Raw genomic sequence first — 17,466 nt, 5'->3', positions numbered from 1 at the left:
AATGGCCTGAGCTCAGCGGACCATCAACAGGAGGACCGCGGAAAAAGCAGACCTACCAGCTCTATTCACCTGCTGGACACACTCAACCCTGAAAACACACACGCTGGTGACAGAGGTGAGCTGACACACACACAGTACACACCGTAATAACAGATGTCCTGCACTCAACTATCGACAGGATTTGCCCGTGAGAAACAACAAAACAAATGTATTACAGAGGTTTGAAAATGTAGTAAATGTTAAATGTATTGAATGAACAAATGAACAATGGCTTAGAGTTTTATTTTGTATTGACATTTCAAAAAAGCAAAAAGACAAGTGTGGAGTTAAACTCGAGGCTGGTTTCTTTGAGCCAGGCCAATTTCCATAAATCTGGATTATTGTACAGCTTTATTTATTTATAGTTTTATTATCTATTTTAGTTTTATGAATCAGGTTTAAACAAATCCCGTCTAAGTTACCATGGACACCTTTCCCTCCTGACAAGCTTGGACCTGGTCAGGTAAATATTTAACTTAACTTCACGTGAGGCTTTAACCAATCAATCAGAAGCAGTGTTTTCTTCACTGTTCTCATTCTGCGGTTTGTTTTAGTTGCTTGTCTGTGAACATCACTCAGTTCATAGCAGATGTTAAATTGTCCATTTTTGTAATGCTGCAGTTGCTCCTTAATTAAAACTGGACATCATGTATTTTTCCAGATTACACATCAAAGCATGTTTACAGGTGTTGGCAATACTGCACATGTGAAAAAAGTTGGATAAAGCCCTTTGAATCTCCAGAGGGAGCCATGTGTGAAGTCTGATGACAATTACTCACTTGATGTCACCTGTGTCGACATCGGCTGGAGCTAAAAACAATTGTGATTACAATTCTGAAAATGTAAAAATAAAGAATCTGGGGATGTGGCATTAGAAAGGAGTTCATCAGATCTTTGTAGCCTGCTCTTCATCTCTGCTTGAGGCTACCGCCCCGAGGCTGCATAAGTCGCTCCAAGTGCAAAATACCCAAATCTCCAGTTGCAGTGCAGATAATGTACGTGGCAAATTTTTAGAAGGGATGAGAATGAAATTATTCCACGAAAAGAGACAATTTGGAGCTTGAAGTTTAAAAGGAAGATGTTCACTTCCTTCCTGGGGAGCATTCTTAACTGAAAGGATTTTATTTTTCAACATGGAAGTGATTTTCCAGTCAGTCATTGTGTTGCTCAGTGCATCAGTTTCTCACAACTACTATTTTTAGGATGAAACCAACAAACTAGCATGTTTTGTTATCTCTGTGATAGATTTCTTCTTTTTTTATATATATATATATATATATATATATTATCTTCTTCACCTGTGTGGTCACTACTTTACTTCTCATATGTATTGTTTCAATCAACATTTAGCCATGTTTGAACTCTTTTGTTTGAACTCTCGTGTCCAATTATTTTTGGGCATGTCAAATGTGGCACTGTGCTCAACGAGCTTTATCTCACGCACAGTTCTGTTAATACTGATGTGAACTGACTCAAATTAAAATGGACACTTGGCACTTTAATGTGGTATCCATTTATTTATTTCAAATTGAATTGAGTAGAAGAAAAAAATTGCAACTATCCAAAATATTTATGGTCTTGAATGTACATGGTATGATACTATGTTGAGGCAGGTAACATACAAATAATTGTTATACCTTCGCCAGAGTATTGAAGTCATTGCTTTTTTAGTGTTTTTCTCTTCATGAACATTTTATGAAACAGAAATCCCTCAGGGGCACTCTGTGCTTTGCTAGATTTAATAAAAGCAAAATTATTGAAATGGCTGCTAGACTAGAAAATCCTCCAAATGTAAATATGTAAACAGCATATAAATATTATGGCTGGGACATGTTGTGACTACATATATCCATTGTCATAAATTTCAATCAGTGCATTAGGACTCTAGCTTGCATATATAACACTCTCAGCAGAAAGAATGATCCAATACGATGGAGAGACATCAGTCCAGAGATCAGCCTCGAACTGATTACTCATTTATTAGAAAGGCTAGGTAATTGGTTAATCATGTTGCCTCTTAGCCAGTACGTGACTGGAATATCTTTTCTCCACTCTGCCGTCTCTCAACTAGCCAGAGGAATTACCAACACCAATTTAACCCCATGATATGGGACATTAATTGTGAGTGTTTCAGGTCATGAAGTCAGGCAGGACACAGCAACCTTCATGCTTGGTCTGACTCTGATGGATATTACATCGGCTGCTGTTGGAGCCCACGTTCAGCACTTATATGGAGAACGTGCAAGGCAAACTGCAACCCGTTGCAATTTAGGCAACCTGGGACATCCCTAAAGCAACTATTCTTGATGAATCCTCACATTCTGAGGATTAACACTCTCATCAGTAGCTAAATCCTCCAATAGAGCAGGCAGGGGTCACGGAATTCACTTCTGAGTGTTGCGTCACAACAATCTATTGTTTCAACTCCTATTGCTTTATATGCTTGATGAAAGCTGGGGAAATCAAAATGGGCAAAGCTAAGCCGTTGATGCAGGGGGCTCAGATTAATAAAATTGGCACGGTGGAGGTGGTCCCTGGGCAGAGGAGGGCCAGAGAGATTAGAGATTAGGCTGTAATCCAGTGTGGCAGATTATCACGCTCATCCTGCTGTACCCATCACCTCTCACACCAAGAGACCACACAATCCCCTAGATTACACCGCAAAGGATGGTGAGAGGAGGCTGCGGGGAATGGAGAGGGTAAAAACATGTCATCGTGGGGAGAGAAAGAGTGAAAGTGATGGGAGGAGAGGAATCTGATTGATAGATAGACAAAAAAGAAACCCAAGAGTCAAAGTGAAATTTTTATTTAACATCTTAGAAGCAATTTCCATTACTTTTGTCCCCAAAAACTAAGATGCAAAATGTTACTTTTCATTTTTGAATAAATTAGTCTTGATGCACTTCTATAAACACAAGTAACAACATAACAGTGGGACCATGAAGATAGTAGAGGAGACCGATTGGAGGATAGTTATCAGTTTCTGCTTGTTTTGATATAAACTGATGACACAGTAGGGAGAGATGAAACGAGCTCAGTGGAATGATTGGAAGGTAGTAATCTTCTTGTATTCTTGTTGGGGTATTTTTAGTGTTGTTGTTTTTATGTCAACTTCAATGCAATAAAGATAGGCTCTCTCAAAGATAGGCTTTCTGTTTGATTTGTTGGCTTTACGCTGAAATCAGGATCCGGCGCCACAGAATTATAATCTGCTTTACAGCTTGCACCCCTGTGCTGGATACTAATTGACATGTTGTGTCATCTGCGTATGGCTAGTGTCTCGTCAAGGCGCGCGTGCTGTGTTTTATGTTCTTCTTGCTATCTCTCCTGCAGTTTCCAGTGATCACCAGCAGCCCTTCTTAGTCCTCCACACATAAAAGCTTCTCTAATTAGTGCTACATTAATTGCCACTCACCCCCTGATAATCGACCTCGGGGCTCATGTGCACGCATGCATGTGCAGGCGCGGACACTTTTCCTTCTCTTTTCTCTATTTCTATATCAGACATGCATGCATAAGAGCGTGCGGACATGGCGCCACACACACACACACACACACACACACACACACACACACACACACACACACACACACACACACACACACACACACATGAACACACACGTAGAAATCCCTCTGGTGCAGATGAAAGCAGAAGTGCCCTGAGAAGAAGTTTTCTGTCAGTGGATTCCCTGTCTTAATGAAGTACATGAGAGTTTGAGAATAGTATATCACTCACCGTGAAATGGCGGATTTATTAATGATATCAAATGATACAAACTGACATACAGTAGAGCGGCATATTGCCTCATTATAAAGTGAAGATGATGAAATGCGCAGCTTGTGGAATGCCATCTGAGCCAATGCGATTATTGTATAAACCACTGTATGAAAGGAGAGTTAGTGCTGAATTGTTTTCACTCTATCTGATGGTGTGGTTGGAAATGGTTTGGAGATGGATGGAATGTGACACAGACAGAGAGGAGGGCTCTTAAAGAGCACATCAATATTCTAGACTGCGTGCGGAGAGAGTGGAAGGGTGTGAGGCTGAACAGTGTGTATGTGCGGAGCTAAGTAAGAAAAGTGTGTGCACGTTGTGTGTATGTATGTGGGAAAAGCAGATGTGTGTGTGGGAGCAAGATGAGTGTGTGCATGTGTGCAAATGCTGATGGACTCAGTCGCTGTTACACTGGTCTCATTGATTTTCTCACGCTGGGATACAGTCTCAGGATGTAACACATGCACACACACACACACACACACACACACACACACACACACACACACACACACACACACACACACATACACACAGACTCACATGCAGAGAGAGTATAGATCATTTAGTGAACCCCCTGCTTAAGCACCTCAAATTGAGAAAGCCTAACAGCAGCAACATGTCTGTCTGTTACTCAGCCTGCATTCAAAACATCTTATCCAAATATAGCTGAAGAAGTTCAACATGATTTCAGTCAGTATTTACGGTGTTGATGGCCCATTTTATAAAGAGCAGAGGACTTTGGAGCACTCACTCTTTGGCATTTGAGAGCAGTAGATTGATGTCTTAGGCTCTGACATCAAAGGCAAAATAAATTAATGAATCAATCAAAGTCAATTTTATCTTCTTGGTAAACAAGCTAGATCTTCTTTTTGATAAAAAAAATAAATTAAAAAAAAAAAAAAAAAAAAAAAAAAATATTCCTTTGGCCACAGTGTGGCCAAAAGGGTGTTCAACAAGATTTGTTTTTATACTTTGGTACTTTGAGTATTGAGGATATTTTATATACATATACATATATACATGTGTACATATATATATATACTGCTACTCAAAATGTAACCACTACTTTTCCTAACACATTTAGTTTGTAGTTATTTTGCTGATTATAATTTGACATAAAAACCCACAAGTATAGAAGATGAAATGAATTGTTTCAGATTGAACAATTGAACAATATGTAAGGTGAAAAAAATTAGCCCTACTTTGTTCTGCTCCAACATTGACGTGCCATTTACACATCAGTGCATCAGTAATGCCTTACAGTATATCTTAGGTTAATTGGCGGTTCTACAAATTGCCCTCAGGTGTGAATGAGAGCGTGAATGGTCTTTGTTTCCGTCTGTCTTTGGCCCTGTGATGGACTGGTGACCTGTCCAGGGTGTACCCTGCTTTTCACCCAGTGTGAGCTGGGATAGGCTCCAGCCCCCTGTGACCCTATTCAGGATAAAGCGGGTATAGATAATGGATGGATGGATGGATGGATGGATGCATCAGTAATAACATTATAATCTGAAACTACTTTGAAAGTGCATTTTTATGCTAATCCATTTGTACTTTTACCAAACACGGTTTTAAAGGCTAGACTTTTACTTGTATTAGAGTATTAGTGAATAGAGTTGAGGTGGGCAATACACCCCTGAAATAATAATTTCAAGAACAAACTATATAATAAGTGTTATAGTTTGTCAGTTTGCCATCAAATATTAAATTAAAATAATTATCTCTCAGTTTTTCACTTTGTAAACATCAGTAACTAAGAAGAAATTCAAGTTATATATAAAACACAGCTGTTTTCAGCCATGCTAGTTGCAACAATGTTTTTTTTCTCATCTTAAAAATTTGAAAAATATTATTGTGCACATTATGATATGGCACACCCTTAGTATAGGTATATTTTTACATAGTTTAGTCAGACAGCTCAGGTTTGTGTAGTAAGTGTAATATATGCAATGTTGACTACTCCAGGAAGTAGTCTGACCCTTAGCAATGACCCTAGCAACAGAGACGAGATCTAGTCCGTTTTATTGCTTTCCAGAGATCGTTTCATAAACTGAATAAATACAGCACATAGAAACACCAAACTGCTTAGCTCACTCAATCTCGTTGTAAATAAGATATCCGCTGAAAAAAGATTTCGATGGAGTCATGTATTTTTAAGATTTTAGCACCAGTGTCATGTGTTAAATCATAACCGGTCAAGTTGGCCTCCGCTAGGATTTTAAGTGCTCAGAGCGACAAATAAGGACCAAAAGAGACCCGATTTCACCAAATGGGTCACATTTAATAGACCTATAACAAGTAAAAACAACACTATATTGCAAATTATATGAAATTCAATTCCAATTATATATTCGCATTGAGAAGGCGCAGTGCTATTTCTCGTGATGAGCAGGGTGTGTTGTCATGCTGATTTGAGCATTTTCCAAATGTACAGTTGACCAATCAGATCGCTGGGTCGGAACTACTTGTTGTATAATTAGTCTCATATCAAGAAGTCGATATGTAATCAATATATTGCTGAATGGCTGAGCAATATATTGAGACATACCAAACATTCCAGGGCTTTCAAATGAAAGAAGGAAAATTGAGTGTGTGGTCCAAACACTCACAGATCATCACCAAACTGCACTTCACTTGAGCTGGTTTGCTCCTTCCAGGCCTCTTCTGAGACCAGATGGTACAAGCTTTAGTTTTTTTTAAATAAAAAACTGCAAGTACTTTATGTGCGTCAGCTTATACAACACATATTACATGTGTAACAATGTAAGTGCCGTGCAGTGAACGAGTTTGTGAACGAGCAGACATGTCTGTCACAGATGTAGCCCGAGGCCTGATTGTAGAAGGTGAAGATGAGTGAGTAATGGAAGCCCTAAGGCCAAGAGCATTATCTTCTCCTGACTCTGACTGACACTCATTAGTCTGCACAGTGGAGAGAGGAGGCTGAAAGCTTATTAAGCCACCTGCTCAAAAGGCCCTTAATTGAATCCAAGTAATTATAGAGACCTTGCCCATTGTGATATTTTTATTCATCCTGCGGCAAACTCAATCTCTCTTGCATTTGGAACACTATTAATGTTGTCTGCGCCAATATGGGTGAGATTCGCACATAGGACTGCGCTTCGCTATCGACCATACCACACACACACACACACACACACACACACACACACACACACACACACACACACACACACACACACACACACACACACACACACACACACACACACACACACACACACACACAGTTCCGGTCCCCTCAGACATGTCCCGTCACCAAGACCCTGGCTGCACATTTAGTCTGTTCCCCGCTTCATTAGAATCTGAGGGATAATAACATTAATTGCAAAGACAGTTTAGTTCCTTTGAAAATAGATTACAGGTGTAATTGTTTTACCTGAATAACCCGTAGGCAAGAGAAATTAATTAGACCTTGTGTCCCAAGTCCTAATGTAGTTCCTCTCCTTCATTGGCCTGGCACACACACACACACACACACACACACACACACACACACACACACACACACACACACACACACACACACACACACACACACACACACACACACACACACACCCACACCCACACACACACACACACACACATACACACACTAGACTCACTAAACACTCTGAGAGAGACCGACAGATGGATGGGCGGGCGAACCCACATCGACTTCTAGAAACTCCCGCTTTGTAAGAGGGATGAAGGCTGACAATATGGAGATGTTAGCGAGTCATTAGAAATGGGAGAGGTTAAAAGTTCAAATGTAACAGCGTCCTGATCCAGATGCCCTGTGGCCTGGCAACCTTTTAAGGGGCTAATTTAGCAGAAACTGCTGCAGTATGTACATGTGTTTGCATATTGAGGGTGAATAGTGTCAATGAGGGCATTAGCTGTGTTCTGTGTATACCGTGCCATGTCGCCAATATAATTGGCTGAGGCAGCATCATTATTGTAATGTACAATATGTTGGTTATGGCGGACCTGCCCACTAACGATTCATTATGTCCATCAAGGCCACATCGTGCTTGATGGTAGACATGAACAAGCTCTGCAACACTTTCATCGCCCCTTTAAACAAGCTCAAGATTTTGAAATAAACCTTAATACATTATTGTTTTGCTTACAACTTGCTCCTGCTGCCAACTAATGATGAGAAGCATAAGAGGAGATTTATGCGATGTTGTTTATTTTTATTCCAAGTAACCGATTGCAAGTGTGAGTTTCAAGCAGCTTTTCTCTTCTTAAAGGCACCAGATAGAAAGGTGTGAGGGAAATGTACCTCCCTGTTCATATATTGTCTCGCTTAAGCTTGTCGTCCTTTTGCCTGCCAAGTAGGAATAAACAGAGATTTACTGTTTTGAAAGATCTCTTCAAAGGATGGTCTCAGGTTCTGTGCAGATACAAGGGTGGAACGCATTGATTGACAGCAGTAATCTGAGCAGCTCGGGAGGCCTGAATGAGCCCGAGTCACTGTGCGAACTGTCTGGTGTCTGCGGGACTCCCAAAACGCCTCAGTCCTCACCTCTTTTTACTGGAGCTGCAGGATGATTCTCTACTGCTGAGACAGAAGGAGAGAGACATGCAAGGAGGGATTTTCTTCTTTCTTGCATCAGCAGCTGTAACTTGACACCCCCACCTTCTCTATGGGCATGATCCCCCCCCCCTTTTTTTTTTACAACTCCCCCACCCCCCTGTGTCCCACCCCACCACCCCACATCCTCGCGGCTGACCTGAGCGCCGCTTTCTGTCCCCTTGTTGCATCAGACTCTGAGAGGCGCTATACAGTAATTAGCATCAGAAGGATCTGCCTGCTCATCTGCCCGCCGGCCTGCCAGTCAGCCTGTTTGCTGGTCCGCCTGCACGCCTGTCTGCCTCCCAGTGCTCTGCCAACTGCCATGCCCTATTCATGTCCTATTCATCTAGTGTTGAATAAAAGACTACTTTCCTCGGGACATCCATCCCTCGGCTGGCCTTTATATTTTCGTGGCGAGGCACAGGAGTGAGGATTAGCATTAAAAGGAATAGAGTGCTGAGGTAGACTCGGCAGGAATGCATGAATGCATACCTTAGTTCTGCCAAGTTGCTTTTATTCTGTCTGGTGGAGGTTTTAGTACAGTAACAATTCATGCTTCATACAGGATACCTGACTGTTTTTTTTTTTTTTTTTTTTTTATTACAAACCTTCTCGAACTCTGTTTGTGTTGTTATCCCAATCTCATCCTTCTCTCCCTTTGTCCTTTTTCTTTTCCCCCGCCCCCTCTCTCCCAGCTCATTCTTGTTCAATTACAACAGTAAGCATTTTATCTTTTTCAATTAGGTAAACTGTTAAAGAAGAAGATAAATATAAACTGGCATTTTATGAGAGCGGGTTTGTAATATGAACAATTAATGCTGCCGCCATGCTAGACATTGTAGCACAGCAGTGCTCTGAGCTATAAATGCTCGAGTAGTATGTAGAATCTTCAATTTTCAGTGGCCCTCAAGATGCCTGTCTGGATGCTGTTTCACTGTTTTCACCTTTAACAAAAAAGGATATGAACCTGCTCATGTCTGCTTGGAATTTTTTGATAGAAATATAAACAGGATTATACTGTTTTACTATGTTCATCTTTTACTTTGCTGTCTGAAATTGATCCTACAAAAGGGATGCATTCGATTAGTTTATACCATGTTTTATTATATCTGCTAACATTAAGAGTTATCTGTAGAGGTTAATTGACAAAATATGTTGTGCAGCCCTGCAGCCCCCAGTGATCTTCCTATCTGGCCCTCATGAATAGCTCTGTGCTAATGTAGTTATAATTAGATTAAGACGTGTAAATTAGCCATGTGCAAAATCTTTGTGTATATTTTTCACATCAGCCCATTTGAGGATGTGATGAAATACGTAGCCTACTACTTTTTTAACAAATCCCAAAACTCCACTAAGCATGAAAGAAAACACAGTTTGTCTTTGATATGTAGGTTATAAATTCAAAAAGTCCACAGCCATGATAGCAGATCTGGGAGATTGTAAATTGGTAAATTAATAACTTTAACATCTGTTGTCTGACATGCTCACAGTTACAGTACTCACATAATGTAGTTTAGCAGCAGCAGGGTTTCCATTTAGACGATCTAAGGGTCGAGTGTTACCATATTTGCTAATTAGTACTAAAAAAGTAATTTGACCTGATAATGGTACAATGGGAAAATAATAAGCCATTTTTCTCAAACGTCAATTCCATGGTGGTGCAGGAAGAAATGTCAGGGAATCACCAAAGTCAGGAGGATTTATGCGCTGGGTATCATGAGTGTCTGTGTTAAACATCCTATTACTATTATTGAGAGGTCTGGAACAAAGTTGTAGACCGAGCGACAGAATGCTATTGCCACATTTAGCATGGCTAAAAAAGTACCTCACAAGCCTGCACTCTCTGCCGCCCTCTCCGTGTGACAGTACTTGTGATATATGCTGGCTAGCCTGTGGGTGTGCATGGTGTCGCCATAATGGAGTGGTAAAGCTGCAGGCATTATAGATTGAGAGCGAGCGGACTCGTCCATGAATCTGCCCCTAACTGTTCTTCTGCCTTTGTGGCCGTAACGATCGGCTGGCTCCCCTCTGTCACCGTATTTCCTCCATCTTAGTTTAGAAGCAGAGATATATCTCTCCATAAAGGCCGACACAAAGAGGGCTGGAGAGCCTTGCCCGCTACCCAACACAAAAGACTCTGGCCTGGTGGTTGATAAAGGCTTATGGAGAGGAGCTGATGGCCAGTGGACTGTTGGAAAGACCTATTCTCTTCCCACACAAAGACACACTCTCATTCAAGACACTATCTGTATGCCATGACGCTGTTTGTGAATGCATGCGTGTACGTCTGTCTTTGTGTGTGTGTGTGTGTGTGTGTGTGTGTGTGTGTGTGTGTGTGTGTGTGTGTGTGTGTGTGTGTGTGTGTGTATGTACCCCTGCCCTCCTCCCATTTTCTCATCTCTCTTCTTTCACACACATGCTAACACATACACTTTCTTTCTTGTTAGAAGATGCTAATATAGCACATGACAAAGCCCCAGTAGACAGTTCTGAGACAAAACACTTCCTCTCCAAAGCAGTTCATCTTTATGCAGATCTGATCGAAAGGACTGCCAAAGCATGCTCTCTTGAAAAGCAGGATTTTCACCAGCGCTCAGTCATTCCTGACGTCTATTCAGTCTCACTTCATTAGTGCAGCCGCTGATCACACTGATGCTTGAAGACATCAGGTTTGTTATTAATTGCTCCCTCTGATACCGAATAGGACTCCCCATCCACCTTGATAAATCCCCAGTATGTGACTGAGCGGTATCACCTGTCTGTGTTTTTTACCTGCAGAGAAGTGGGTGAGAGGCCGGGCCATTGACCGTGGAGAATTCGACATAGGAACCCAGCAGAACCAGGCAATCCCACCGGGACTTTTTTGGAGGTTTCATATGACTGTGCACCATCCGACCTACATCAAGTTCAATCTCTCCCTCTCACACAACGCACTGCTGGGGATCTATGGACGCAGGAACATACCACCTACACACACTCAGGTAAAGAAGGCTCCTGTTGTAGCATGCTGTTCACCCAGATGGGCTTGTTTGCTCCAACGACCACAGATCACATTCACACTAATGCACCTTTTTCTCTCCGTTTTATGCTTTCATCCACACTAAGGTGTTTTTGACACTGGCCGCACACAAAGAGCTTATTCGAAGCTGGTTACATGGCATTTTGTTTGTGCCTCGATCCAGATTTCACAACGGGATATTTTAACCCTTCGAGCCCTGCGGATATGCTGTCTGTCCAAATTAACTTCTTATTGTTGAACTGCTCATGAAGTAGTGATCACTGCGAGGTGCAGCAAATATGAAATAAAACAACACCTAAGCTGAGTCTGTGCGACAAAGTGTGGGTGAGAGAAATTATTTTTAATGTACATCTCAATAACCATAGTTACAGTCTGCATGCAGCTCTGCGTCCACCTCCACACCCACTACTCTTGTTATAATTAGTCATGAACTTGTCACACACATCGCAAGAAAGAGCGGAACTGGACCTTTGTAATGATGTTAGGCACATTTGTATACCAAAGTAATCAAAAGAACATCTGCAAAGTAATACCTTTACTAATATCCTCACCTATTTTCATACTCCTGCTACTTTGCTTCACAACATAGATCATATCAAATTAAACAACCGAACCTACTCTTTCGGATGACACTATTTTTTTCTTTGTGATCACAGCAAATTTCTTTATTGTCTCCAACATAGGTCTAACGTTACATCCCCTTTTGTTTGAAAAATTAGCACAAAACAATGTATTTTTGGGTTGACATTAAGAGGTTTGGGTGCACACTACTTTTGTCACATATGCCCTGAACAGTGAGTCCCTGGTTCAGGTCCTGGCCGTCCAGACTGCCACTGTCATGCAGTATAGAGGCTTAAAACGCCCATAAAAATGACCTACAAAAAGATAAGTAAACAATGTACTCGCTTTTAATAGCAATGATTCAAACATTGTGGTCAAAAGACTTAAATGAATAGAACAATGACGTTTATTTCCGTTAGGCACTAAGTGCATATTTTTTCAAACTGCCAAGTCATAGAGCATCTCACCATCCTGGTTCTTATAATGCCTTATTTCATGAGACACAATCCTTTTTTTTGCTTGCATTAAAGACTAATATTAAAACCCTGCTAGCATTTCAATATCAAATGATGAAAGACATAAGATACAACTCAAATGGCCAACCCTTATAGTGACGAAGATAAGAGTTGCAATGTAATGGAAGTGAAATTACCTTGAAAATAGCCCAGGGCTCATCGATTTATTTTTTTTCTGAAGGATACAAATCACATTTGATATAGAATCTATTATCGTGCAAAGAATGATTCATTTAAAATCTATGAAAAACATTTTTTTTTGTTATATGTCTATTTAAAATCGATTTGTATTGTGTGTTTTCTATTAACCACCTGCGGTATCTTTCTGACTTTCTCGACATCTCTGCTCTGTGTGTTCTCGTCTTTGCCTGCATGCTCGTAAAACCAAACCCAGCGTTACAGTAGGCTGCAATTTCAACCAATGTGAAAGCTGGAGAAGGTCATTTCTGATTTGCTATTTCATGTCACCAATTTGATTGCTTAAAGAATAATTTTACCACAGAGTTGGAAGTTGTGAATCCTTTTGATGATTCAAACTATTTTCTTGACTTCAAACATAGATTTGTAGTCAGACAGGTCTCTATAAACTTTATTTATGCATGTTTTGTCAGGCAAATTTAGGAGAACAAAATAACAATTTGATCGATACCTTAGTGCAGCAGCGCATGAATTCCTGTCTGCCTGTTTAAAAGGTAGCATTTATGAGCTATGAACAAATCAGTATTTTAAACTTGTTCTGACACCAGCAACAGAAATTATGCAAATGATGACAATTAAATTGTGAGTTCGGCTGTATAAAAACAGTGTAACAGATGATGGAAAAAAAGGAGTATTTACTTGCTTAGACTCAGCAGAATAATCTGGTTGTGATGTTAAGTTTTGTTATTTGCCAACTAAAATAGGGTTAGGAAGGAAAGATTCTCCTCACATGAACAGAAATATATCCCTAACAGACTTGAGAAGTGTGGATGTGCATTGTTTTGGCAAGGAAATTATTTCGGTGTCTCCGGCACAGTCCCAGTAACAATACACGCACACATACTGTATGCTGTACACGGTGTCGAACAGCATTGTAGCATTGTGCTATGCAAGACGCACGTATACAGACAGAAATACAACACACACTGAGTCATCTGCTTTTTAACATCAGCGTGCCCCTGCTCTCGCCTGCATGAAGAGGTCTAATTAGCTGTTTTTGACACTAGTGTGACACACAGCCCTCAGGGGGAATAAGATTCAGCGAGTGCTTTACTAGTTCAAGGAGGTTTGAGGATGGATAGGAGGGGAGGGAGGGAGGAGGGTGGTGGGGAAAGTTAAAGAGGAAGTAAAAGAAGCACAGAAAGGTTGAGACAGATGAAATAATAGCCGGTTCCATTGAAAACCTGGGTGGTGAAGTCGGCCCATGCTATTAGCAGCATGTCAAGTTGTTGAGCCAACTCCTGTAGCACATGTCTGGTGGACGACTGAGAAACCATGGACGTGTATTTCCCTTCCCTTTCCCTTTTCTTTGGATTCTGAGTTTGCATTTGATATGCGCATCTAAAGCTGTTCCCGCATATTCTTGTATTCAGGCAGTTTTCTAATAGCATTCAATTCAGTTTCACCCAGCTCACCCAACAACAGCCACACGCCACTGCACAAGGTTTGGCTTGCAAATTCCTGTTGCATTTATGCAGGTTTTGTGAAGTCCCCACTTGCTCATTCCAGCTGGATGATAATGCTGTTTTGTGATTATGTCGTTGTATTGTGTTCAGTTCGACTTTGTGAAACTGCTGGATGGGAAGGCCCTGCCCAGGTCCTTGACTGATCCCATCTTAACTGCCAAAGCTCCCAAAGGCCTGCTGCTGAGCGGCCTCCAGGAAACAGGCTTCATCGAGTACATGGACCCCGGCACCTGGCACCTCGCACTCTACAACGATGGCCGCAACCTGGAGCAAGTTTTACTCCACAGCACTCCCATAGGTGAGCAGGATTATTACAGATTCACTGAAACTGGAAGCTTTTTTTTTTTTTTTTTATCTATTTTCTTAACATGTTTAGTTTAAGAGAATATTATTCTATAGTTCGTAGTTATTGAACTGTATTTGATATGCCTTCCACTGACAGGATCTCAGTGTTGCTTCGCTCTCTTGTTCTGCCCTCCTTTTTATCTGTTGACATGCAATGACATAAGGACTTGGCCAGGAGTGTTTGAAACTCATTGACATTTGAAGGGAACTTTTCCTATTACAAGAATGAGTTTGGCATGGCAAGAGACAGCTGTTAGAAAGGGGAGGACAGCTCCTGTAGTAATGACAGGGCTTGCTAACCGCAGCTCATTGCTATGACACACACGGATGGCAGTGTAAATTGAAGGATGTGAATAATGCAGGAGTACGTGGCTGAATATAGACAAGTGGATAATTACCAGGGCAGTCTCTTCACTCCCACTTTGTCCAGTAGTCCTTAAGAGAATACAGTGTTGAAATAACCCCCCCAAAAAGTGATGAGAAATGTAGCAGAGCAATATCATGGGGGAACTGGGTAATTTACATGTTGCAGACAGGTAATACAGTCACACATGAAGTATGTGATGAACAGATAACATGAGCCGCTCTACATGAAAAAGACTCTTATTTGGGGATTTTTTTTTTTTTAATTTTTCACTGTAGATTTTATGTTATTCAGGAAAGGATCAGGAACATTTCACAGAGCTGCCTCGATGCTTTTAAGCTAAATATGTGTATTGCAAACCTCTTAAAAGCCCAAGTTGTAAGCCAATCAGTAAACAGCTCCAAAGAGCCAAAACATTGTACAGAAAACATCTTTCGTCGTCATATTGACAGAGAGCTTTTTAAATGACTGACAGCATGCGACAGCTAAACACAGATTTTATTTCAGAGCTGTCAAACATTTGTTGACACGTATGCTGTCTGTAAAGTCTGGAATAGACCAGACCTTTTTTTTGAGTCACATATTTTGTGCTAAGCAGGAAACCTTTCTCTTTTTCTTTTTTTTTTTTCATTGCCACTTCAATAATCAAAACAAATATAGGCACAGCAGATGGCCTCAGTCCGCCAAGGTTTTTCAAAATAATGAATCAATTGAAAGAGGAAAATAATATTAATGGTTTGATGTCAAAGTTCATTTCAGCGCCCATTTACACCTCTAACGAGGGTTCCAAACAGACGCTGCATTATTTTCAAGGCAGAAAATCAGAACTATTGAGCCAGAGGACAGTAAATTCTAAAAAGAGCCACATACGCTGTGGCCCGAGAGTGGCGCTTTATGGATAAATGAGATGATCTCTGTCGGGAAATTGAGCTTCCTGCAGAAAAAAGTAACTGGATACAACAAAAGAAACAGAGTATAAATACGAGAAATGCAAAAGACTTTCGTAAAATAAATAATTCAAATACAATAGTATCAATACAGTGTAGAGTAGGACAACAAGGAAAATATGAAGAATGTTAAATAGTGCATGAAATTATGCTGATTGCAGTGCGCTATATGAAAAAATATGCCTGTTGCAAAACATGTCTTGGAGTTAAAACTTCATTGCATGAGTAATGAGGTACAGTGGTGTGAAAAAGTGTTTGCCCCCTTCCTGATTTCCAATTTTTTTGCATGTCTGTCACACTTAAATGTTTTAGATCATCAAACAAATTTAAATATTCGTCAAAGATAACACAAGTAAACACAAAATGCAGTTTTTAGATGAAGGTTTTTATTTTTAAGGGAGAAAAAAAATCCAAACCCACATGGCCCTGTGTGAAACAATGTTTGCCCCCTAAACCTAATAACTGGTTGGGCCACCCTTAACAGCAACAACTGCAATCAAGAGTTTGCGATAACTTGCAATGAGTCTTTTGCAGTGCTGAGGAGGAATTTTGGCAGACTCATCTTTGCATAGTTGTTGTAATTCAGCCACACGTTTTCCAGCACCAACCGCCTTTTTAAGGTCATGCCACAACATCTCAATAGGATTCAGGTCAGGACTTTGACTAGGCCACTCCAAAGTCTTCATTTGGTTTTTCTTCAGCCATTCAGAGGTGGACTTGCTGGTGTGTTTTGGATCATTGTCCTGCTGCAGAACCCAAGTTGGCTTCAGCTTGAGGTCACGAACAGATGGCCGGACATTCTCCTTCAGGATGTTTTAGTAGACGGTAGAATTCATGGTTCCATTTATCACAGCAAGTCTTCCAGGTCCTGAAGCAGCAAAACAGCCCCAGACCATCACACTACCACCACCATATTTTACTGTTGGTATGATGTTCTTGTTCTGAAATGCGGTGTTACTTTTACGCCAGATGTAATGGGACTTTCCAAAAAGTTCAACTTTTGTCTCGTCAGTCCACAGAGTATTTTCCCAGAAGTCTTGGGGATCATCAAGATGTTTTCTGGCAAAATGAGACGAGCCTTAATGTTCTTTTTGCTCAGCGGTGGTTTTGGTCTTGGAACTCTGCCGTGCAGCCATTTTTGCTGTTCGTGACCTCAAGCTGAAGCCAACTTGGGTTCTGCAGCAGGACAATGATCCAAAACACACCAGCAAGTCCACCTCTGAATGGCTGAAGAAAAACCAAATGAAGACTTTGGAGTGGCCGAGTCAAAGTCCTGACCTGAATCCTATTGAGATGTTGTGGCATGACCTTAAAAAGGCGGTTGGTGCTGGAAAACCCTCCAATGTGGCTGAATTACAACAACTCTGCAAAGATGAGCCGGCCAACATTCCTCCACAGCTGTAAAAGACTCATTGCAAGTTATCGCAAACTCTTGATTGCAGTTGTTGCTGCTAAGGGTGGCCCAACCAGTTATTAGGTTTAGGGGGCAAAAAATGTTCCACACAGGGCCATGTGGGTTTGGATTGTTTTTCTCCCTTAATAATAAAAAACCTTCATTTAAAAACTGCATTATGTGTTTACTTGTGTTATCTTTGACTAATATTTAAATGTGTTTGATGATCTGAAACATTTAAGTGTGACAGACATGC

The 17,466-nt window shown here is 40.8% G+C and overlaps 1 protein-coding gene across 1 annotated transcript in view; it reads left to right on the top strand.

Annotated features, from left to right (window-relative positions):
• tenm1 (teneurin transmembrane protein 1) overlaps nucleotides 1-17,466 on the top strand; it is a 171,487-nt gene that overhangs the window by 77,970 nt on the left and 76,051 nt on the right. The window contains exons 6-8 of the mRNA XM_069696829.1: nucleotides 1-115; nucleotides 11,181-11,383; nucleotides 14,252-14,459. The exon at nucleotides 1-115 is cut by the window's left edge and continues 59 nt beyond it. Of these exons, the coding sequence (XP_069552930.1) occupies nucleotides 1-115; nucleotides 11,181-11,383; nucleotides 14,252-14,459 (526 nt within the window). The remainder of the gene's footprint in view (nucleotides 116-11,180; nucleotides 11,384-14,251; nucleotides 14,460-17,466) is intronic.

This window comes from Brachyistius frenatus, unplaced genomic scaffold (genome assembly GCF_029030835.1).
Source record: "Brachyistius frenatus isolate BFR_SWC_R1_liver_20210118 unplaced genomic scaffold, ASM2903083v1 Contig_22, whole genome shotgun sequence".
In the NCBI taxonomy this organism is placed as follows: domain Eukaryota; kingdom Metazoa; phylum Chordata; class Actinopteri; family Embiotocidae; genus Brachyistius; species Brachyistius frenatus.
This window is presented reverse-complemented; position numbering and strand designations above follow the sequence as displayed.